Source organism: Pelophylax lessonae (genome assembly GCF_965119305.1).
Source record: "Pelophylax lessonae genome assembly, chromosome: 7".
Taxonomy (NCBI): Eukaryota; Metazoa; Chordata; class Amphibia; order Anura; family Ranidae; genus Pelophylax; species Pelophylax lessonae.
In genome coordinates, this window is record NC_138774.1 from 241,005,054 (window position 1) to 241,030,352 (window position 25,299).

At 46.1% G+C, this 25,299-nt stretch overlaps 1 protein-coding gene across 3 annotated transcripts in view; it reads left to right on the top strand.

The window, feature by feature from the left end:
- The window catches only part of GAPVD1 (GTPase activating protein and VPS9 domains 1), a 284,263-nt gene that overhangs the window by 209,379 nt on the left and 49,585 nt on the right, over positions 1-25,299 (top strand). For 2 of the 3 annotated variants that reach the window (XM_082263587.1, XM_082263588.1), the window contains exons 8-13: positions 11,916-12,056; positions 12,174-12,305; positions 12,401-12,520; positions 16,878-16,961; positions 23,223-23,584; positions 23,734-23,821. In XM_082263587.1, the coding sequence (XP_082119713.1) occupies positions 11,916-12,056; positions 12,174-12,305; positions 12,401-12,520; positions 16,878-16,961; positions 23,223-23,584; positions 23,734-23,821 (927 nt within the window). Of the gene's footprint in view, positions 1-11,915; positions 12,057-12,170; positions 12,306-12,400; positions 12,521-16,877; positions 16,962-23,222; positions 23,585-23,733; positions 23,822-25,299 lie in introns of all 3 variants that reach the window. The other variant, XM_082263589.1, reaches the window with a different exon arrangement.

Here is a 25,299-nt window from a genome sequence, read left to right on the forward strand (position 1 = left end):
AAGAGAAGGCGACCCGTCGAGTTCTAGGGGCCCTGCGATAAGATAGGGAATCTACCAGACCCAACAGATGCACCTTAATCATCAATTGCACCTGAACAGTAGTGACCGAGAAGATGACAGAAGTTACATGTGTCCAGAAAGTCTGGATTAATGAACACTGCCAGAATATAAGAATGAAGTCAGCTGAGTCTGATACACCTCCAGCAGGTAGCAGGGACTGAAGGATAGATTCTATGCAATCACATGGGAATAAGGTAAACTCTGTGCTGAGTCCCATCCCTAGCACACACCAACTGAGAGAAGACTTTTAAATACTTTTGGACGCATGCTTATCCAACGGGCCGTGACTCCCAATGATTAAGTTCCCCAGGCCCCATCATTTCAGCAGCAGTGATTGAGCATAGAAACAACGATTTGCTTATTTTTGGAGAAGGCGATGTAGTCCTCTATGCTATGGCTCCCATTGCTTTATGGATGGGAAGCTCTGTAAGGCAGGCTGTATGGGGCCCCACTAGTTCCAATGGCATCCCTGTCTGCATGCCTCATGTATGAGGTGTGATGGGGACGTTTTTAGTAATCTGCAGGCAATACCTAATTAGGTGGCTGCTGACAATATAATTGCCCTGATGTACAAACAGTTGTTCAGTCTTTACTTACATCATTTATGTTTACATTGGCAAGCAAAAGCCTCAAATTGAAAGTGTAATTGTATCATTTGTGTGCCCTTTATTATAAATTCTTAATGTTTGTGTTTGGAACATGTTTATTCATCATTATAAGATTACAGTAGTTGTCTTGTAGTTGAGTTATTTAAATGCTGCTTAAATGAGGAAGTGTTAAGTCCTTGGCATTTGACCTAGACGGAGTATGATTGCACAATGACGTCACAGCCGGAGTTCTTGGCGGGGATTATCCGAGGTTACTGGCACTGTGAGCAGATTAGACATTTCTTGGAGGAAGTACTGCTTGTATTCTGTAGGGAATGTATGCTAATGGTCAGCTTTTGCTAATTTTGGTTTTCCATGTGTGGTGACCTGCTGGCTCATTGTAGTGGGCAATTTGTTTAAAGTATAACTAAAAAAAAAACTTTTTTTTTAGGGGGATTACAACACATGTCGAGTTTTTATTGCAGTCTGTGCACCGTTATTGAGATTGGCCCTCTCTATTAGCCCTGTTTACCATTATCTTTGAAAGTTAAAAGGAAATACAACATGTTGGGTTGTCCCTGGGCCAGGAATAGTGGGGATATCTTCCAGTGGGGGCACTGCTTCTAAGAACAATCAGGGATTTTCAAGACGGTCACTGGGGGTAAAGAGCACACTCCTTCCTCACTCGACTAAGGGTAAGTCTCCCTCGCGTAAGCAAGGTTCTTCCTTTACAGCCCAGAAGGCTTTTTTGTGCGACCGTGTCGCAGAAAACCAAACAGACTTCGGGCGGAAAAGGATCCGGGAGAGGGTGGGCTGGTAAGCCGAAATCCTCTGCCCCCAGCACCTCCAAGCAGACCCCTTCTGCCTGAAGGGGCTTCCCCACCCACTTCAGCGGTGGGGATAGGGGCGTCTCCGGTTCTTCCCGGATCCTTGGACCTCACTGTTGCATGACAGGTGGGTCCACGAGGTAATTCAGTCCGGGTACAAAATAGTTTTGTTCCCGTCCGCCGGACAGATTTTTTTCCCTCCAATCTTCAGCTGTCCCCAGACCACCTTGCGGGGCTGCAGGAAGCGATTCGGGATATGCTGTCACAAGGCGTGATTGTACCAGTTCCTCATCAGGAACGCTTTTGAGGGTTCTATTCGAACCTGTTTACCGTTCCACGGAAGGAGGGCAAATTGAATCCAATCTTGGACCTCAAAACTCTGAACCGCTTTGTGTGCGTCCAGAAATTTTGCATGGAGTCCCTGCGGTCAGTGGTGGTTTTGCATCAGGGGGACCTGTTGGCCTCGATCGATATCAAGGATGCCTTTCTCCATGTCCCTATTTGCCAGGGTCATCAACGATTCCTCCGCTTCACGGTGGGCAAGGACCATATTCAGTTTGTGCCGTTACCGTTTGGTCTCACCTCTGTTCCCAAGGTCTTCACCATGGTGTTAGCCCCTACCCTGGCTCTGCTACGACAGAGAGGAATAGCACTGGCTATGCACTCTTTGATTCGTACGTTTCTTCAGGGGGTTCGCCATTTGGCTCCCCCCAGGAGGTCTCCGTTACCTCCTTGGGACCTTAATTTGGTTCTATCGGTTCTTCAGAAATCTCCTTTCAAGAACATAAGACACATTTCCTTGCTCGCCTTGTGGAAGAAAGTTGCCTTTTTGATGGCTATCACCTCTGCACGCAGGGTTTCTGAACTAGCGGAGCTATCTTGCCGCTTTCCTTATCTGGTAATACACAGGGATAAGGTAGTATTACGGCCTAATCCCTCGTTTCCTCCTAAGGTGGTTTCAGACTTCCATCTGAACGAAGACATAGTGCTTCCGTCACCCTGTCCGAAAACCTTCACATCCTAAGGAAATGGCCTTGCATTGCTTGGATGTGGTTCGGGCGATACGGGTGTATCTGGAGACTACTTTCGGAAGTCGGACTCTCGGTTTGTGAATACGGATGGACCCCGTAAGGGTCAGGCTGCGTCTGTGGCGACAATCTCTCGATGGATCAGACAGACGGTGGTGAAGGTGTATCTCTTAGGGCAAGGTTCCACCTTTCCCTGTCATGGCTCACTCTACGCGGGTGTTGAGTGCCTCTTGGGCTTTCCACCTTCAGGCGTCAGTGATGCAGCTTTGCAAAGCGGCCACTTGGTCATACGTTCACCAAGTTTTACAGAGTGGATGTGTTCGCATCCTCGAAAGCCTCCTTTGGTCACAAGGTTTTGCAGGCTGCCATTTAAGGAGCAGTCTACTTTTCCTTCTCCTTTATGGTTTTGCTACTATTGAGCCCCAGTTGTTGCTTGTTGTGCTCCATGTTATATAGTTGGTTATGTTAGCTGTGGGAATTGCATTCTTTTAAGTTTGTCCTTTCCCCACCCCTCAGTTACTGCTTTTGGACATCCCATCTGTCTATGATTTAAAGCAGCAGCTACATCCATCGGTGGACGAAAGGGAAAATTGGATTTTTCACTTACCGTAAAATCCATTTCTCTGAGTCCGACGGACGTAGCTCCCACCCCTCTTTTCTCTGAAGAGTTGAGTTTTGGTTCTTATTCACTGCTTGCAACTAAACTGAAGATGCAACGGTGAGGCCAGGGGTAATAACCCAGGGACACCGCCCCCCTGGTCGCGTCAAAGCCTTTGGCTCTACCTGGTCACTCCTAGTGGGAGGGGCTTAATACCCATACGTCTATGATTTAAAGCACCATCTACATCCGTCGGTGGACTCAGAGAAATGGATCTTATTGTAAGTAAAAAATTCAATTTTTTTGGTGAGATACTCACTCCCAATAGGAACACGTCTAAAGGGATGCAGGCCCAGCAGATTTCCTCATTGGTGCCCTGCAGCTTCACAGCTGATTGATAATCTGATGATGAAACCACTCCCATTATACACGGGGCTCAGTGTATATTTAGAATATTAAAAGATAGGAATCTACAACAAAAGTTGTTCTAATCCTTGTAATGTACATATCACTTAGGTGGGAATGTTTTTTTCTCAACCAAAGTGGAGTTACGCTTTAACCACTTGCCGACCGCCGCACGACTATCTACGGCGGCGGTCAGCCCCTCACAGGCAAAGTGACGTAGGTCTACGTCGCTCGCCTGTGAGGGTTTAGGGAGCGAGCGCGCGCCGCCGGAGGCGCGCTCCCGCGTGGTCACGGACCCCTCCGCGCGTGTGACCGGCGGACCCGATCGCCGCCGGCCACTCTGCGATCGGCGGGGGAGAGGGAGAAAGTCAGGCAGCTTGTGTAAACAAGCTGCCTGTCATTCTCCTCTCTGTATGAGAGCTGATCACATGGATCTACTATGTAGATCCATTGATCACTCTGCATACAGTTGAAGCCACAGCCAATCACAGTTAGAATCACGCCCCTAGGGACACACACAGCCCCTCCCTCTCAAATAAAGTTAACCCCTTCACTACCAGTGTATTTTTACAGTAACAGTGCATATATATAGCACTGATTACTGTAGAAATGTCACTGGTAACCCCAAAAGTGTCAAAAATGTCAGTCAAGGGTCCGATCTTTCCGCCGCAATGTCGCAGTACCGCAAAAAAAATCGCAGATCGCCGCCATTACGCGTTAAAAAAAAAAAACAACAAAAATGACAAAAATCTTTCCCTTTGTTAGTAAACGCAATAACTTTTGCGCAAACCAATCAAAATACGCTTTTTGCGATTTTTTTTTTTACCAAACATAGGTAGCATAAAACAAATTGGCCGAAAATATTAAAAAATTTTGATTTTTACATTTTTTTTTGGGGGAATTTCATATAAAAAAAAGGGAAAAATATTGCTATTTTTGCAAAATTTACGCTCTTTTTTTGTTTATAGCGCGTGATCAAAAAATCGCACAGGTGATCAAATACCGCCAAAAGAAAGCTCTGTTTGTGGGAAAAAAAGGACGCCAAATTCGTTTAGGTACAGCGTTGCACGACCGCGCAATTGTCCGTTAAAGTCACGCAGTGCCGAATCGCAAAATACCCTCTGGTCGTTTAGCAGCCAAATCCTCCGGGGCTTAAGTGGTTAAAGAATTTGTAAACCCAACATTTTATATTGCGGTTATGCGCCTGCTGTACCATGTACTTGTATGAGAAAGTATCCTGTTCTTTGTATTGCTTCATTTGTGTGAAATCCCTGGTGTTCCTGCCAATCCTTTGCTTTCCAATTAAATGGGATTGTAATCACATTTAAGAAAAAAAAAAAAAGGTAATTATGATTTTTATTTTTTTTTTATATGTAGATACAAATGTTTTGCCTTTCATTTCTATATCTAACTGGGTTATTTACAAGGTAATGGTTTACATTTTCTTTAGTTGGGGGTGGCATTTACAGAATCTTTTTCTTTTGGTACAAGACGGACGGGCTCTGTACTATCAGAAAGGCTCTGCTGAGTACTTCTCACCCAAGTCAGCAGATCGTATCAATAAGTTAATATGTTAGTTTGGTCATAAGGAAAAAGGGCCAACCAGGAGACATCCCTTAAAGCAGAAGTAAATGTAACCTATGTTTGCAGGCTTATTATTGCAGAAGGGACATGCAGTTTCCCTTCTGCAATAAAATACACATACTGCCTCTTCAAATCCTCTGCAGAATGTACACTGAGCTGTGTATGCCCAGCTCGCTTTACATTCCAAGACACTGCCACTGTGTCAGGATGACAGCACCCCCCCCCCCCCACCCTCAAGTTTGGGAATGATGTCACCCCGTGCCAGCAAATCAAAACAACTGAGGATTGGCACCAGAAGAACCCAGGTAGATGATGCTGGTGGGGGGACCTTGCTGGGATCATACTGTTAGAGCAAAAACAAGTATTTCTCTGTCGCTCATTGACAGACGTAGTCCTCCTTGATTAATATCAACTCGGGTTATACTGCCCTCTACAGGAGTAGGACTAGACAGGAAAGAAAACGTTCTGGCCACACCCTAGGGGCAGTCCCAGAGGGTATATCCTCTCACTTCCTGCTACAGCAAATCAGTTTTTTTCTGTCTAGTTAGGAGTAAGGACCTAGATTCCTTGCTAGGATCTTCGGTCCTGGCAGGATTTTTTTAGAAATACTTTTTTTAGACAGCTTTTTTCTCCAGTGTTCCTGTGAGATCTTCAAGCAAGTACGCTGAAACTGGGCGACGGGCTGGATGTTGAGATCCAGTGGTCACCCCAGTTCAGCCTACGAGCGCATGCAGGCCATAGCTCCGCGCTGGGTCGACGGGCTGGATGTTGAGATCCAGTGGTCACCCCAGTTCAGCCTACGAGCGCATGCAGGCCATAGCTCCGCGCTGGGTCGGCCGCGACATAGTCCCACTGGACAGGGACTGACCCTGCGAGTTAAACGTCTCGCCTGGACGCCAATGACCTACAGAGTCACGGCGTCCGTATTGGTCGACAGCCCCCCCCACCCCAGTGGAGAGGGGTTCTGTCAGGAGTTGGCGCCCGCCTGGTTCCGGTATGGTGAGTAGAATGTTCCCCCCTCTCCCCCTGTCGGGTTTGTTGGTGGACGCGGGCCCCTCTCTGGAATGGTCGGACACTCGGTTTTCTGGGTCTCCCCTCTATCCTATAACAGGTCACAGATCCCCCAATTTGAGTGTGATTTTTGTGAATAGAAACCAGGAGGCTTGGTTTGGGAGCTGACTATCTAAAGTCACTATATGACTGAAGTCAGTGGCAGACTACTAAAAGGCATTACTATTGAGGTATAGAGGTATCCTACCTGTCTAGTGTGTACACAGGCCGATGCCTATGCCTGAGTTACTGCAGCCACAGATCGCCATCCCTCCAGAAAGCCGGTCACTTCCACAGGCCGCACAGCCTCCCGCAGGCCGAGGACACCTCCCGCAGGCCGAGGCACTTCCGCAGGCCGCACAGGATGCACACATCCCGCAGGCCGCTGCTAACTTGCAAGCCGCCGCTATCCTACACAGGCCGCCGCCATTTTCCTGCAGATCGCACGAGGCCGCCATATTGGCGTAGCCTCGTGACTGGGGGCGGCCATGTTTGAGGTGACCAAACACCTCGTGGAGTAATTGGGAGGCACCGGAAGGCGTGTAAAGGGGCGGAGCCGCCTCCTTGGCCCAGGGAAAGCAAGCCAAAGACTTCCTGTCTGTAACAGACAGTGCTGGAAGCAGGTTGATAAGAAACTTCTGTGCATCAGGTGAGCCTTGGGGTCTCTCTCTCTCTCTCTTTTTCTGATGGGTCCAAGCAGGTAGACTGAGGGGCGCTACTGCGCTGGGGGACTAAGTTAAAAAAAAAAAGGAAAAAAAAAAAATGTTTTTTTCTTGCAATTAATTTTTTTGTGTTTGCTGGCAAGTGTCTTGTTACATGAACCCTGCCACACATGTATCCCCACCTGATCCCCTCAGGGTGGCCGCAGGACCCTCCAGTACCCCACTTGTGATGATGCATTATCAGCAGTTTTGGAGTCTTTGGTATCCCGGGTGGAGGTAGCCTGTCAGGGACGGGGGTCAAGAAGAGCGACCCCCGCCTACCCCTATGTCATCTGATACCTCAGATACGGATTCTGAGCTGGTCATTGCAGTCCCTCCAAACGCATGGCTAGGCGCTATCATTTTGAGGAATCCCTCATTACAAAGATGGACGGTACCACCAATAGGGGACTCACCGATTTCCAGACTAAATAAAGCCACTGTTATCCCGTTGGATTGACAGAATGGGCCCCACCCATCTCTAGGGTGGGGGGACGTCTTCACCGGTTTCCGGATCCAGGGCTTTCCAGAATCCCTGATAAAGGGGTTCGCAAGGTCATATGGTCGGGATACAAGATCGAGTTTCGATCACTTCCACCGGTGCGATTCTTCCCTTCCAATAGTCGACATCCCCGGGTCGCTTAAAAGCTTTGCGGGGGACAGCTTGATACAACAAGCAGTGGTAGTTCCCATTCCTTGGAGGAGTTCTAGTCGAACCTGTTCACAATGCCCAGGAAAAAGGGCTAGGTGCGTCCAATTCTGGTCTTGGAAGAGATGGGAGTCCATCCATACAGTGGTGGCCTCCCTGCATCAGGGGGATTTCCTGGCGTCCATAGACATTTAGGATGCCTATCCTTATATCCCCATCTTCGCAGGACATCAGCGTTTTCGTTGCTTTTCCCAAAGATCATCCCTGGTTCCCACCAGGAGATTGAACTATCTGGGCCTAATTTTGGATACATCCTTGGCAAGAGTGTTTCTCCATGCGGAGAAACTCCAGAAGATTCAGTCAATGATTCGGATGTTGCTGTCCGTCAACTGGCTGGGATTGATGGTCGCCTCCTTAGAGGCAGTACCGTTTGCCCAGTCTCATACCCGAATTCTCCAAAGAGGAGATTCTTCTCATATGGAATCGGAATCCCAATTCCCTGGACAATCGGATCCGATTGAGTGAGCGGACCAGGGAGGCTCTGGTCTGGTGGCTTCGGTCTCCGATGCTCAGCCAGGGGAAGTCATTTCTTCTGATAAATTCCAGGTTACCGATAAATGTGTTGGAACTGAGAGCGATCAGACTTTGTCTGATTTACTGGACCGAGCAGCTCCAGGGCAGCCCGGTTCGGATCCAATCGGACTATGCCACGGTCATGACTTAGGTCGATCACCAAGGGGCACCAAGAGTGCCCTGGCGGCCATAGAAGTGGCCAACATTCTTATTGGGGGAACAGTTGTTCTAGTTCTCTCCACGATATTTATCATGGGGGTGGACAGGCAGATTATTTCAGCCGTCAGATTCTGGATCAAGAGGAATAGTCTCTTCATCCAGAGGTATTTCACCAGCTGTCCCTTCATTGGGGCACCCCGGATATGGATCTGTTGGTAGGTTGGCTCAACAGGGCTCGCACCCGCGATCCTCTAGCGGACGCAGCAGACGCGCTGAACGGCCTGTAAAGGCAGTATCAGCTACTATATGTCTTCCCCCCTCTCAAATTGCTGCTGAGATTTCTCCGCAGGATAGAGATGGAGGGAACTCCAGTTATCCTGGAAATTCCGAGCTGGCCTCGTCAAGCCGGGTACGCCGACTTGGACAGGCTAGTCGCGGACGCTCCTTGGAGACTTCCTCTCAGGGAGGATCTGCGGTCTCAAGGACCGATCTTCCATCGTGCTTTACAGTCGCTGGTTTTAATGGCCTGGCTATTAAGACCCAGGTACTGAAGGACAGAGGGTTGTCAGCTTCAGTTATTCCTACTCTATTAAAGCAAGGAAAGCGACTTCCAGCAAAGTCTATTATCGCACATGGAAGACTTGTATCGCGTGGTGTGAATCTTTGGAATTTCCCCCACGTACCTATTCGGTGACCCGAATCTTGGCTTTTCTGCAAAAGGGGGTTGAGCAAAAACTATCCTTGAGCACTATCAAGGGTCAGGTTTCAGCATTAGCAATCTTCTTTCAGAAGCCTTGGGCTACTCATTCCTTGGTGTCCAGGGGGTGCGGCACTTGGCTCCGCTACCGCCTTGGGATCTTAATTTGGTGTTTGTCGGTTCTTCAGAAACCTCCCTTTGAAAATATCAGGGAGATTCCCTTGCTTACATTATCCCAGAAGGTGGCCTTCTTGGTGGCTATTACTTCTGCACGCAGGGTGTCAGAACTTATCATGCCATTCCCCATATCTAGTGGTTCATAGGGATAAGGTAGTTCTTCATCCGAAGCCATCCTTTCTTCCTAAGGTGGTTTCAGATTTTCATCTGAATGAAGATATTGTGCTACCTTCCTTGTGTCCTAAGCCCAATCATCCTCAGGAATATGCGTTGCATTCCTTGGATGTGGTTCGGGCAATCAGGGAATACCTGAAGACTACGGAATCGTTCCGTAAGACGGATTCACTTTTTGTGATCACGGATGGCCCCAGAAAGGGGTTGCCTGCATCTGCCGCGACTATCTCCAAATGGATTAGACAGACAGTGGTACAGGCTTATTCTATGAAGGGTCGGAATCCTCCGTTCCCTGTTAAGGCGCACTCCACTCGAGCGCTCAGTACTTCCTGGGCCTACCGCCATCAGGCGTCAGTGGTCCAGGTGTGCAAGGCGGCTACCTGGTCGTCGGTTCATACCTTTACAAAATTTTATAAAGTTGATGTGATGGCATCGGCGGATGCCTCATTTGGCCGCAAGGTTTTGCAGGCCGCAATTTGAGGAGACCGGTGGTCTACCTCAAGGTTTTTTTTCCGTTTTGGAATTTCAGTTGAGTCTCATCCTGTGATTGATGAGCCTTTAAAACTTCTAGTTGGCCCCGGTTGGGCCTTCTAGATTGGATTTTGATTTCCATTTTCCCACCCCTCATTTGTGGCACTGCTTTGGGACGTCCCGAGTTGATATTAATCACGGAGGTCTACGTCTGTCAATGAGCGACAGAGAAAAATGGATTTTTGTAAAATCTTACCGTAAAATCCTTTTCTCTTAAGCTCATTGACAGACGTAGTACCCGCCCCTCTGTTTTTGAGTTGGGTTGGGTTAAATTCTCTAAACACTGCTTTGTGACATAACTGATTTGCTGTAGCAGGAAGTGAGAGGATATACCCTCTGGGACTGCCCCTAGGGTGTGGCCAGAACGTTTTCTTTCCTGTCTAGTCCTACTCCTGTAGAGGGCAGTATAACCCGAGTTGATATTAATCAAGGAGGACTACGTCTGTCAATGAGCTTAAGAGAAAAGGATTTTACGGTAAGATTTTACAAAAATCCATTTTTGTGCCTTTTTAGTTCTGCTTTAAAATACACTAAAGTAGAAGTAAACTGCCAGATTAAAATGTATGGTCCTCCAGGAGGTTAACACAATGTGTAAGTATGCACAGTGTATTTTCACATTACGGCAGACTTCCCTAAGAAAGCGATCCCCTACAGTATACATTGCATTTAAAATACCAGATTTTTCTGTGCTTCTTTTTTGGTAGGGGTTTTTTTTGTTTTTTTAATTAGTGACAAGGGACAAGGCCTTCTATAAGGAATGTTCCAGGATGCAGGTTAAGCCCTGAACACTACTGTGGACTGTTGTGTTGCTAAAGTGAATGTAAACTAATAATGAATTTCTTTCTAATTTGCTCCATTTCCATTTGTTTAAAAAAAAAATAATAAAATGTATCTTCCCATCCAGCAAAACACGATTACTGCTAGCAGCTATACCCTGCGGCAGTAATCGCATGTGTAGCACTGCCCCTTGAGGACTGCTGGATTTCACACTTAACGGGTCCCCCTGGGTTACCAATAGCAACTTTGACATTCATAGTCTATCACTTTACCTCTTGGCTCAGTCAATAATCCGTTCAGGGGTATGTAGTTTTGTATTTTATTTGCTAAATTAGGGATGGGAGAAGGGAATAGTGGGATACTCTAGATTATTTAAAAAATGGAGGACTTCTAACTTTCGGTACAGCCAGGCTGTTAATCCACCTTAGGTGGGTTTAGGGTTAAATCTCTTTCCAGATGACTTGATGAACTAAATTATCTTCAGGACAATCTCCTAGTATCCTCTTTCTTGACTGCCGACACCTGTCCGCTGACTATCCTACTCTTGGGGTGGCCCCGCTCAGGTCATTCCCCTTGACACGATCCCCTGTACTCTCGATACTGTTTTTCTAGGGTCTCCAGTGTCTCCCCCCTCAGTCGGCTCTCCTTGACCTATGGGTTCAGCTCCATTCCCTCAGGGGGGCCACCCCAAGGCCCCATGCCACTGCTACAGAGGAGGCGGCAGCCGCCACGCTCCCTCTGGGACTCTGCTTAACAGCCAAAAACCCCACAGCACATGTGCTCCTGGCTTTTATATAGTATCCCACAATGCACCGAGACAGCCTGTGTCTGCCAATCACCATGACTGTATCAAAGCCTATGTATCCATTGGTCAGGTTTCCTCCACTGTCCAACATGCCTCCCTATTGGACCAGCGTAAAACACTCTCTAGACACAATGAATCACATACTGAACACACTGCGCAGACCTCACTAACAGATCCTGCTCTCTGGTTGGCAGAAAGCAATATAGATTTGCCTGCTGCTCCTCTGATAGGCAGACAGAGCCAAAAACTATACTCTCTCCCTAGCACCTACCTAGGAAGGTGCTACACATGTAAAAAATTTGACCAGCTGGTTGTACCCAAGTCAATCGATGGATTTATCCAATCATCCTGCCCCTTACATGGATCAAAATTTAGCTAGTCCCTGCTGAACCGGCCAAATTTTGGTCCAAGTATGGTTGACTTAAGCCTTTTTGTCGCCCTAGGATAGTAAGTGTGTTACCAGCAGAATCAGTAAGAATGTAAATTCTGCTCCTAGGTTACACTGACCCTATGTGTGTTCATTGTGTTTTTAGGCGCAGCTGCAGAGAACATGCTTGGTAGTCTGCTTTGTCTCCCAGGCTCTGGCTCTTTACTGCTTGATCCATGCACAGGCTCCACGATTTCAGAAACCACCAGTGAAGCATGGAGTGTAGAGGTACTTCCCAGTGATTCTGGTGAGTTGCATTACCAAGCTATTCTTTTAACGAATGGTTCATGTGTGCTCTGTTGCTCTACAGCTGTTCATTAAGAGCAGCAACATCTTGATGACATAAGCCGTTTTTTCTTAGAAGCACCAGACTCGAAGCAGGAAGAGAGGCTCCAAGAGCTGGAAAGCTGTTCTGGGCTGGGCAGTACATCAGATGACACAGAGGTGAGAGAGGTCAGCTCAAGACCCAGCACCCCAGGACTGAGCGTTGTGTCAGGTATTAAACTGTTCTAGTTTATTTTCTTTGACTTATCTCTTCAACTTCAGACTTTCATGTGACTTCAGAAGCCAAATTACCTATCCTTATTCCAGGCGTCAGTGCCACGTCGGAGGACATACCCAACAAGATTGAAGACGTTCGTTCAGAATGTAGTTCTGACTTTGGAGGAAAGGATTCAGTAACAAGTCCTGAAGTAGAGGACTGTGTTCATAGTAAGTAGTACGATGGAGACATCTCTGAATATAGCAGCAGTTTTCTCAATTAGAGCTCCAGGCTCCAGAAATAATCTATATATATATATAAGTATTTGCAGTTTTGGTGAGTGGTATTTGTGATGCACACACTTCTGCTTGTCAGTAAAATCCCTTTACTGGTTCTTGGTCAGCTTTATTGCCTCCTTGTTAAGCTTCTAAGACAGGGGGGTGCTGATTCACTGTCCGTATTAGAAGACCAATTGCATTATGAAGGAACACAGTGTCGCCTGTCTGTCCAGGGTGGACAATATGTGTAAATCACAAGATTGGGAATGCAAAAATAACAAGTTTTTAGCTGGTAAGGCTTCGTTCAGATAGGCACTGATACTTGTCCTGTGAGCAGGCCCTTTGTTATTGCACCTCCCTCCACCCCAAGCTGCGTGTGGACAGCCTATAGAAGTGGATGCAGACACAGGCTTTCTTTGTCAAAATGTAAAGGTACGGTGCTTATACATTAGCATAATCCTCAGTACAAATTCATAATGCAACATTTAAAGAAATGTGCCATAAAATGAAAAAAATATGAGTTGGGTGATAAAAAAGGCTTTCTTTGTTGTTGCTGCATGCTGGCAGTCTGAAGAGGTGGAGGGAGAGGCTGCACGGACAGAGCTGAATGTAGCTGCATATCAATATTCAACATACAGGCAGGAATGGGTGCACGGAGCCAAAGGCAGACTGTGTGCATTTGGATCAGTGCACGCGCTTCTGCCTGCATGTCAAGTTATGGCATGCGGCGGTTTCTGTGCAGCCTCTGCATCCGGTATAAAAGACAAAAAAGAAAAAGAGGGGCGCACCGACCTAGTGCATTACCATAAAACCATTTATTTAAAATATTAAGTGTACAAAGTACTCACAAGATTGGTGTGATACAACACACATCAACATAGCATATGCATCTCCAAGGTAGCCTACCTTGGAGACTGCATATGCTATGTTGATGTGTGTTGTATCACACCAATCTTGTGAGTACTTTGTACACTTTTTAATATTTTAAATAAATGGTTTTATGGTAATGCACTAGGTCGGTGCGCCCCTCTTTTTCTTTTTTTTTCTTTTCTACCAGTTGGTTCTGGATACCCTTGATCTGATCCTTAAGGGGGCAGCAAGACCGATAGCTCTTTCAATGCCTGAGTTTGTAGTGCACCTCTTTTCACTCCATCAGACATCACTCGAGCGCAGGAGATTTCGTTTTACTACTTGAACAGCCTCTGCATCCACCTCTATAGCCTGCATGCTGCAATAACAAAGGAAGCCCCGCAGAAGGGGTGTCAGCGCCTGTCTGAACAAAACCTTAAAGCAGTAAACCTGTATAGGTATCAAATGTGCATTTAGCTGTTTGGCTTTACTGTAGGACTTTCTCTTAAAAATAAAAAGCTGCTGCTAAAATCACTAAATACATCCCAATAGTTTGCTAATACGTAAATTAGCATTTTTCTAAATACTGAAACCCCAAGGAGTATACTGTGTGTATGTTGCCAATACTTTGGTAACATCTCATAGGGATTGTTTAATGAAGATAATAGTTGCAAAGGTTGCCATTTAAGATGCAAAGTTTGTGTAAAGATGCTCTTATTTAAACTTGGTCAGCCTTGTGTTTTTATGGATTACAGTGTGACTCCAACACCATTTTTGCACATTATTGTATATATAAATGATATTAAATCTGGGTATTGGATTGTTGAGGTACCACTACAATGGGCAGTTGTGGAAACACTGCTATGATGAGGTGGTCTTAGATTTAAAGTGTTACTAAAGGTTGCTATTGGGGCACTCGTGCATGCTGTGTTGCTGGCTCTGTGTCCATAAGACACAAGCGCAGCAGCCTTAACCCCCCCGCCCCAGAGTTCTGGGCCCCTGCTGCTTGCTACAGGGGCACTCGTGTATGCTTGCTCCCAAGCTTCGCTCTGTGTCCATAAGACACACAAAGCGCTGCTCAGCTCCATCCCCCCCACTGGTTTTGGTTGACATTAGTAGGAGCCAATGCTCCCCTGCTTTCCCAGCCAATATGGAGGCAGAGACCCGGGAGATCAGCCATTTTTGTGCACATTGCTGGATCAGGCTCAAGTAACTATAAGGGGTGGCTGAGGGGAGAGCTGCACACTGAAGGATTTTTGTCTAAATATAGCATAGAACGCTTGAAGATCATAAAAAAAAAAAAAAAAACCTTCTGCATTTAGAACCACTTTAATGCAAGGAATGTATTAAGGTAAAAAGCGTTTTGACTTTAGAACCACTTTAGTCAAATCGACTTGTTTTGGAGAATGGGGACATTTGGATGCAGCCATCCATTCTGAAAAGTGGCATTTAAATACGTGACCTCCAAAATTAAAGCAAAATCCAGTGTGTGGTTGTAACAATCTTTTGACTGACTGGCGCATACTGTTCTTGAGTGGTGGCCCGTTGGTGAAAGCAAGCAAAATGAATGAATACCGGCGCATCAAAGTCCGATGATGCAGAAGGCCTTCTTCATTATGCAGCAGTGTTAGATAAAACAAACCTTGTACATCAGCCTTTTTACACCAGAGAAACCCTTGAAACAATTTCAGGTGTCAGGAAACCCCTGCTAAAACAAATTAGTAGTCATTGAGAAAAATGCCCCTTACACTGGTGGTCAGTGGGAAGAATGCAACCCTTATAATGGTGGTCAGAATGCAATCCCTACAGATAGCTAAAAAGATCATCAGCTTTTTGCAACTGGCTCTGTCAAGTGGCATTGATCCCAGAAATATGTAGGCACCGTGAAATGGCAGGTCAATCACCCACAGATCAAGGAACCCTGGATTAGAATGCCTGTTGTAGATTGTTTCATTTGAGCTGTTCATCTTGGTACAGTCTTTAGATCAAAATTACTGAATTGCCCTCACGCCTACTGGGAATTAAAGGGGGCACCATCGTGTGTGAAGACTTCTCACCACACAGCAAGCATAGGAAGCCCCTCGCACCACCCAGGGGATTCCCTTTAAAGCCCATGTACTTGAACTTTAGAAAGTAAACACATTGTTTTTGTAGGATGTAAAAAAATTTAATCAGTTCTATTACTTGACACTTTTTGAAAGCATAAAGGCCAGGATTAAACAGAGTATTAAAGGATCCTTTTGGAAAACCAAAAATAGGTTTACTGCCATTATAGTGTGTGTGTATATGTGTAATATATGTATATATGTAAAACGCCTGCCTTTACATGCACATGAAATTTAATGGCATCCCAATCTTGGTCCGTAGGGTTCAATATAGAGTTGGCCCACCCTTTGCAGCTATAACCGCTTCAACTCTTCTGGGAAGGCTGTCCACAAGGTTTAGTAGTGTGCTATGGGAATGTTTGACCATTCTTTCAGAAGTACATTTGTGAGGATAGACATTGATGTTTGCCGCGAAGGTCTGGCTTGCAGTCTCTGCTCTAATTCATCCCAAAGGTGTTCTATCATGTTTAAGTCAGGACTCTGTGCAGGCCAGTAAAGTTCCTCCACCCAAAACTTCCTCATTCATGTCTTTATGGACTTTGCTTTGTGCACTGGTGCATTGTCAAAGCAAGGTCCATAAAGACATGAATGAGCAGGTTTTGGTTGGAGGAACTTGACTGGCCTGCACAGAGTCTTGACCTCAACCTTCTAGAACACCTCTGGGATGAATTAAAGCGGAGACTGCGAGCCAGGGTTTCTCACCAACATCAGACCTCACAAATGGGCTTCTGGAAGAATGGTCAAACATTCCCGTGGACTGTTGAAGCTGTTATAGCTGCAAAGGGTGGGCCAACTCAATATTGAACCCTGTGTGTAAAGGCAGGCATCCCAATACTTCTGTCAATATAGTGTAAAAATACACAAGTAAATCCAGGCATGCCAAAAATCAATCAAGTAACCCAAGAATTGCATAATACTTGTAAAATGCAACTGGTTGACCTCTGTGAAGGTTGTGTAGTCTATGGAACAATGACACTCACCCTTCCTCGTGGTTTTTCACTGCTCTATTGCCAGTTACAAGTCCTAATGAGATCTAGGCTCAGGGATTTACATTCATGGAAGACCATGTATACAATATTCTCAGTGTAAGGGGGGGGTATGTTTTTTTTTTTTCGTAATCAGGGCTAGAAATGTTCTGTATTTTGAAAAATGCGGAATGCTCTGCAAGTGCTTTCTTTGGAGTACACCCTATGTTTATTTTTATTTATATATTTTATTTTTTTTAAATTAAGATTTTATGTATGAATGCTGCTAAAATAAACTGCAGTAGTATTTTTATTTTGCATTTTAGCCTCTCAACCAAGAGCTCCAGAAGGCCCCAGTCAAAATAAGTAATGTGCCTTATTTATTTACAGGCGTACATCATATCACCTCCCCAGCATCCCAAACTGAGTCCTTGTTAGCCATGTTTGACCCATTGGCTCCAGCATCTACTGAAGGTAATGCTTTGTATTGTTTTGTCATGTAAAAAAATAGAAAACAAAATGTTCTGAAAGGGCTGATTATTATCTAATGTGAACCTCCAACTTATAGGAAAAGCCCCCAAACAATATTTGTTGATATGACCGATGAGTGGGGAATGGTGACAACAGGGTTGTAGGTTTAGATGTGCACAGGCTGGATCCTAGAAACACTCCTGTGCGGAAAGGAGAAGTAACAGGATCCACACAAAAGCTGAAACTTCACCAATGTCTAGGAATACTCTTAAAGCTGAATTCCAGGTATGGATATTTTATACATAGCTTGGACCAACATAACTATGTATATACCACACCTGGCTGATGCCCCTGGAAGCTGAAAATCACTGTAGTAGAAACCGCTGCTCCAGTTATCCACTTGCAACCCGGGTGGGGTTACCAGCGTGGCGGGGTCTCCATTGGCAGTGTCTTTTTGCACTTTAGTGCAGGGCTGTGGAGTCGGTAGATAAATACTCAGACTCCTCATTTTTTGTACTTCCAACTCCGACTCCTCTGTATTAATCTTTCGACACTGACTTGGGTGGGTGGCATTGCAGTAACTATTCTGGCCACATCACTAGCGATCTCTGGATAAACAAGGATGGCTTCTTCAACAGTAAGCAGAAGTTGGACTTGAGTGTACCATTAGGGGCAGGTGTCTGCCTCTGTGGTCTTCTTTCAACGACCCTTGGCCACGCACTCTCTGGTGCATAGTTTTATTCAGGGGGTTCGACATTTGACTCCACCAGTGCAGTCCCCACTATACTCCCTTGGGATCTCAACTTGGTGCTTTCAGCTCTACAGAAGCCTCCCTTTGAAAAATTTTCTGGAAATTCCCCTGCTTATGCTATGCCAGAAGGTGGCCTTCTTGGTGGCTATCACCTCTGCACACAGGGTGTTGGAATTGGCTGCATTGTCTTGTCCCCCCTTATTTGGTAGTCCACAAAGATAAGGTGGTTCTTCGCCCCTGTCTGTCGTTCAAGGTGTGCTCCATTTGTCTTGGTTGAGCTCCTGTTACCTGGTTGGCTACAGTTTAGCCTTGGGAATTTTTTCCTGCTGTTCGCACCCCTCATGCTTGACACTGCTTTGGGACGCCTCAATGGTCAAGAAGTTCAGGAGCTATGTCTGTCAATGAATGAAAGAGAAAATTGGATTTTTTTTTTTTTTTTTACTTACCGTAAAATCCATTTCTCTGATGTTCATTGATGGACACAGCACCCACCCCTCTATGGAGTTGTATTAGTAAAATAGTGAGTGTACAGCTTGTAGAACTGTGTAAATTTGCTGTCCCCTAAATGACTCAACACACAGCCGTTAATGTCTAAACTGCTGGCAACAAAAGTGAGTACACCCCAAAGTGACAATGTCCAAATTGGGCCCAATTAGCCATTTTTCCTCCCCGGTGTCATGTGACTCATTCATGTTACAAGGTTTTAGGTGTGAATGGGGAACAGGTGTGTTATATTTGGTGTTATCACTCTTACTGGTCACTGGAAGTTCAAAATGGCACCTCATGACAAAAAACTGAGGATCTGAAAAGACTTGTTGCTCTACATAAAGATGGCCTAGGTCAGTGATGGCGAACCTTGGCACCCCAGATGTTTTGGAACTACATTTCCCATAATGCTCAACTACACTGCCCTCCAACATATTGATCTGAACACACCTCCAGGATGACCATCACCTTGCTAAAGAAGCTGATGGTAAAGGTGATGGACTGGCCAAGCATGTCTCCAGACCTAAACCCGATGAAGCCTCTTTGGATGCAGCCCTCCTAGTGGCTCGGCTCTCTGTTTTGGCAGTGGTCCTTCGGCGTGTCTTTTAGCTCAAATGCTGGTCTCTTGACCAGACTTCGAAAAAGGCCCTGACTGATCTTCACTTTCAAGGAGATCGCCTGTTTGGAGCTACCCTGGATGACATCATTAAAGGTCTTACAGGGGGAAAGAGTACCTTTTCTTCCGCAGGCTACTAATGGCGCTTTTCCACTGCATGGAACCATACCGGTTCGGCACCCTTTTGTGCTTTTCCACTGCAGGTACCGCATGGTATAGGGTCGGAACGGTTCGGTACGGTACGGTATAGGTTTGCTTTTCCACTGCATGGAACCGAACGGTACGGTACGGCTCTGAAAAAACAGTACCTACTCGATTGTGGTTCCAACAGGTACCAAACTGGTACCATATCCCACAATCCTTTGCATGCAGTCACTACTAGCCACTGATTGGTCAGAGAATCCCACCCACCCCGTTGTTATCCCACCCACTTAACTTAGTACTACTTTAGTGGAAAAGCAAACCTATACCGTACCGAACCGTTCCGACCCTATACCATGCGGTACCAGCAGTGGAAAAGCAAACCGGGCCAAGCAGGGCCGAATAGAGCCAAGCCGGTACTTGCAGTGGAAAAGTGCCATAAGAGCAAGGACCCTTGTCATAGATGTGGGCCCTCCTCCTCGGCTCAAAAGAATTTTTTTCGTCCCTCAGGGTCAATTGACAAGGGCTCGAAGCCTTTGAGGGCCTCCTCTGGAGGATCCAAAGGAACCTGGTCTGGCAAGTCGAGAGTGGGCTTCTCCACACCAGCGGACAAGGCTACTTAAGCATGAAGGTGCGCCCTCATCCGTATTGGGGGTGGGGGCATGTCTTTGCTGGTTTCCGGATCGGTGCACTCCCTTGGTACAAGACAAGTGGGTCCACGAAGTTATTCGGTCCAAGTAAAAGATAGTTTCGCTCTTGTCCCCTGACAAGTTTTTTCCTTCCAACTTGCGCCTGTCCCTTTACCGCTTACAGGGTCTGTTTGGGGCGGTACAAGACCGGTTACTTCAAGGGGTGATTGTCCCGGTTCGGACAGGGTTTTTACTCAAACCTGTTTACAGTTCCCAGGAAGGAAGGCAAGGCGCATCCCATCCTGGACCTCAAGGCGCTGAACTGCTTTGTTTGGGTGCAGAAGTCCAGGGTGAAGTCCATTCGCACGGTGGTGGCATCACCGCATCAGCAGGATTTTCTTCCCTCTATTGACATCAACAATGCTTCCCTTCATGTTCACGTTCCATTATGTGTTGGTCACCATCGCTTCTTCCGCTTTGCCGTAGGAGAGGAACATTATCAGTTTGTGGCATTAACTGGTCTCGCCTCTGCTCCTCGGGTCTTCACAAAAGTGTTAACCCCGGTGCTAGCGTTTACGCCAATGGTGAATCGCCATACTGGGCTGCTTGGGAGACCTCCTTCTGCAAGCGGAGTCTCCTACTGCTCTGGTGGAAAACCTGGAAATCGCCATACGAACGCTGAAGGAGTTCAGCTGCATTCTGAATTTTTAGAAGCCTGCTCTGGTTCCATCCACAAAGCTGGACTATCTGGGTCTGACTCTGGAATTAGCCTTAGCCAGAGTGCTCCTTCCTCTGGACAAACCGGAATTGCAGGCTGAAATTGGTCTCCTGCTGTCAAGCAGATGGTCATCCCTCCGGACTTGCATGCGGGTGCTGGACCTGATGGTGCCTTCGAGGCAGTTCCGTTTACACAGTTCCATACGAGGCCCCTGCAAAGGGAGAGTCTGGCCAAATGGGACACGACTCCACAGTCTCTAGACAATCCGCTCTGGCTGACCCGGGGATCGAAAGAGTCCCTGATATGGTGGCTTCTTTCTCCAGTGCTTCGGCTGGGCAAATCCTTCCTCCCTTTGTATTGGACAGTGGTCACCACAGATGCCAGCCTGTCTGCCTGGGGAGGCATCCTCTGCAAAAATTCTGTTCAGAGGCTCTGGACACTGGTAGAGTCCAGACTACCAATCAATGTCTTGGAACTCTGAGCAATCAGACTGGACCTGGACCATTGGACGGATTATCTTTAGGGATGTCAAGTGCGCATTCAATCGGACAATGCCATGGCTTATGTCAATCACCAGGGGGCACAGGAAGTGTCCTGACAGCTCTGGGGGTAGCCGGCATTCTAAGGTGGGCAGAATGGTTTGTTCGAGCCCTCTCTGCCGTACACATTCCTGGGGTGGAAAACTGGGAAGGAGGATTATCTCAGTCGGTAGGCGTTGGACCCAGGGGAGTGGTCCTTTCATCGGGAGAGGTTTCATCAGTTGTGTCTGTAATGGAGTGTTCCCGAGGTGGATCTGTTGGCATCTCAGCTCAACAGAAAGGTGCAGAGGTGTTTGTGGCTGGGTCACAGCATCCTCTGGCGGAAGCACTGGTGGCCCCGTGGGGTCAGTATCGTCTGATTTACACCTTCCCTCCTCTCAAGCTTCTGCCAAGACTTCTACGCAAGATCGAGGCAGAATGGATTCTGGTCATCTTAGTGGCTCCTGACTGGCCTTGCCAGGCTTGGTACCCTGATCTGGTGCGGCTGGGTGCCGATGTTCCTTGGAAGCTTCCTCTCAGGGAGGATCTACTGTCCCAAGGACCAATCTTCCATCCTGGTTTACAGTCACTGGCTTTGACAGCTTGGCTGTTGAACGCCAGGTGCTGATGCATAGAGGTTCCAATGCTTTTAAAAGCTATGAAATCTACTTCTAGGAAGATCTACCATTGTACGTGGAAGACGTACATTGCGTGGTGTAAATCTCTTGGGGTTCATCCTTGCTCTTTCTCGGTGGCTCGGATCTTGACCTTTCTTCAATGGATGGTTGAGCAGAAACTGGCCTTGAGTACTATCAAGGGTCAGGTGTCTGCCTTAATGGTCTTCTTTCAACGGCCCTTGGCCACACGCTCCCATGTGCATACTTTTCTTCAGTGACTTGGCACTTGGCCCTTCCAAGTGCGGTCTCCGTTGCTGCCTTGGGACCTCAATTTGGTGCTCTGTCCTTTTTAGAAGCCTCCTTTTGAGAATCTTCAGGATATTCCCCTGCTAACACTGTCCCAGAAGGTGGCCTTCTTGGTGGCTTCTGCGCACAGGGTGTCAGAATTTAAGGCGTTATCCTGTCGCTCACCTTACTTGGTGGTTCACAGAGATAAATTGGTTCTTCGTCCCTGTCCGTCATTCCTTCCAAAGGTTGTCTCTGATTTTCATTGGAATGAGGACATTGTGTTGCTTTCCCTGTGCCTCTGGCCAAAACATCCGAAGGAAATTGCTTTGCATGTGGTTCGGGCGATTAGGGTGTATCTGGCAGCTACAGAGTTTCATTATTTATGCTTACGGATGGGCCTCGGAAAGGGTTGTCTGCTTCCTTTGTGACCCTTTCCAGATGAGTCAGACAGACTGATTCAGGCCTATTCCATCGGGGGTCAGGTTCCTGCTTTCCCTGTCGAGGCACGCTCTATTCGGGCGCTCGGTGCCTCCTGGGCCTTCCTTCATCAGGTGTCAGTGACGTAGGTTTGCAAGGCGGCCATCTGGTCGTCGGTGCACACTTTCACAAAGTTCTACAAAGTGGATATGTTGGCATCTGCAGATGCTTCTTTTGGCCACAAGGTTTTTGCAGGCTGCTGATTAGAGGACCTGGTCCTCTTTGAGGGTGTATTCGTTTTTTTTTTTTTCCTTCAGTTGTTTATGGTTGAGCTCCCGTTTATCTGGTTGGCTATAGTTTAGCCTTGGGCATTTCTTTTTTGCTGTTCCCACCCCTCATGTTTAACACTGCTTCGGGACGTCCCAATGGTTAAGAAGATCAGGAGCTGTGTCCGCTAACCGAAAGCGAAAATGGGATTTTTGACTTACGGTAAAATCCATTTCTCTTATGTTCATTGATGGACACAGCACCCACCCCTCTGTGTAGTTGTAATTCTTCTGATACTGCTTGTAACAAAACTGAGTACCTATAGCAGAGAGGGGGAGTATACCCCCTGGGACTGCCCATAGGCGTAGCCAGACTTTTTTCTGCCTAGTGTCATCCTACTGTAGGGGCAGTATAACCCAATGCTTAAGAAGACCAGGCGCTGTGTCCGTCAATCAATATCAGAGAAATGGATTTTACATTAAGTCAAAAATCCCTTTTTTTTTTTTTTTTTTTTTTTTTTTTTTTTTTTTTTTTTTTACTTTCCAGTCTTTTTCATTGGTATAGCTAAAAATAAAAAACCCAGTGGTGATTTAAATACCACCAAAAGAAAGCTTGATCTGTCTCAAAAAAAAATGGTAAAAATTTTGTTGAGATAATGCTGCATGATCAATGGGTATTTCTTAGCACTTATCGAGCAGATATAACAAAACTTTCATTGTGTGTCAGAGGGGGCAAATAACAGATGTGCTTTATTAGGGTTTACATATACAAGAGTAGTCTCGCTCTCATTTATGTTTATCTTTTTCCCCTTTTCAGTGGTGCGGCCAAAAGTCCACTATGCTCGTCCCTCACACCCACCTCCAGATCCTCCCATTCTGGAAGGAACAACAGGAGGAAATGAGGCCCGGTTGCCTATATTTGGTTCCCACGTTTTTGTTCCCACGGACTCTGATGCGTATAGACAGAGACACTCTTGCCCAGAGAGATTGGTGCGGAGCCGCAGCTCAGACATTGCAACATCTATACGACGGCCAATGAGTGATCCTGGGTGGGCGCGCCGAATAGGAAATGAAGATAGGGAGCTGCCACCTGGTGTAGCCGGTTTAGGAGCAACAGCAGCCATCAATGTCTCACAGTCCTCATCCTCTTCACCAAGCAAGGACTCCTCAAGAGGAGAGGTTCGTCATCTGCATCAATAACACATTTTTTTTTTCCTATACAGATGATGTCTCAAAATGCGTTTTTATCTGAAGGTGAATGGTATTCAAAGATGTGGAAGGCAAATAATCACAACCAGTACCCTAAAATACACCTTTTATATTTTCAGCCAGAAGAAAGGAAGGACAGTGATGATGAACGCTCAGACCGCAACAGACCATGGTGGAGGAAGCGCTTTGTGTCTGCAATGCCAAAAGGTACTGAAGAAGTTATTTATATTATGCTGTCAGATTTTGTAATTGTTTGATATCTGAATCACTTCTGTGGAGCTGTACAAGATGGCTATGAATGCCGCCCAACACAATAATGTAAACTTGAACGGTTTTGCCTTTAGTTATACTTTGTTTTTTTTTTTGTTTTTTTTGATAGAGTGAAGAGGGATTAGAACACCTGTCAGTTTTTATTGCTCTCTGTACCCTCTATTTGTCCTGTTTATCATTATCATTGAAAGGGAAAGTAAAAGAAAATACCAAATTTATCATTGTCCCTCCCCAGAAAAGTAATGGAGAGGAAATCTTCCAATAGATACATTGGTTCTGGTGACCTTGGGGTCCCCACGAATTTCATTTAAATTGTAGGAATTTCCTCTCACTTCCTGTTCGGCTATTGGACAGGAAGTGAAAGTAAATCTCTCCAATGGAGCAAAGATGGCAAAATAAACCTTTATAAGGGTTATAGCCCTCCCCTACTCTATCCAAAATGAAAAACAAAGTTTTTCCTATAGTTCTACGTTAAAATTTTTATTTTATTTTTTTTTGGTGGGGGGGGGGGGGGGGTTGTTTTGATTAAGCGCTATTATCTGCGTGATAACAGCGTCAGCATACCAAGACGTTTTGGACAGTTTCATGCTCCCAATTTTGTGGGAACAGTTTGGGGCTGGCCCCTTCCTGTTCCAACAGGACTGCGCACACAAGGTCCATGAAGGCATGGATGAGCAAGTTTGGGGTGGCCGAACTTGACTGGCCTGCACAAAGTCCTGACCTTAATCCAATAGAACATCTTTGGGATGAATTGGAGTGGAAACTGCGAGCCAGGCCTTCTCGTCCACATCAGTGCCTGACCTTACAAATGCTCTATGGTCAAACATTCCCAAAGACACACCCCTAAACCTTGTGGACTGCCTTCCCAGAAAAGTTGAAGCTCTTATAGCTGCAAAGGGTGGGCCAACTCGATATCGAACCCTACGGACTAAGACTGGGATGCCAATAAAGTTCATATGCGTGTAAAGGCAGGCGTCCCAATACTTTTGGTAATAGAGTGTGTGTATAGAAGAAGAAGAAGAAAAAAATAAACATTATATATATATATATATATATATATATATATATATATATATATATATATATATATATATATATATATCTCTATAGCCCTGTTTCTGACAATTCTGGAAACTTCAAGTACATTCTTTCCACTTGAAAAATAAGGGTTTTATTTCTAAAAAGAACAACACTTGCTAAATATTTAATGTATATCTAATTTACAGCGTATGGTTGACCTAGAAATGACTTTGACTTTCCCAAGAAGTACTTAGAAACACGCTCTCTACGCCTACAGGGTAAAGTGATAGCATCTCTACAGAGGCCTCTGCATGGGCAGGGTGACAGTGTCTCAGCGTGTGGCCCAACAAAAAGAAATCTGGATTGTTACATTATTGAACTGTCACCACTATCTC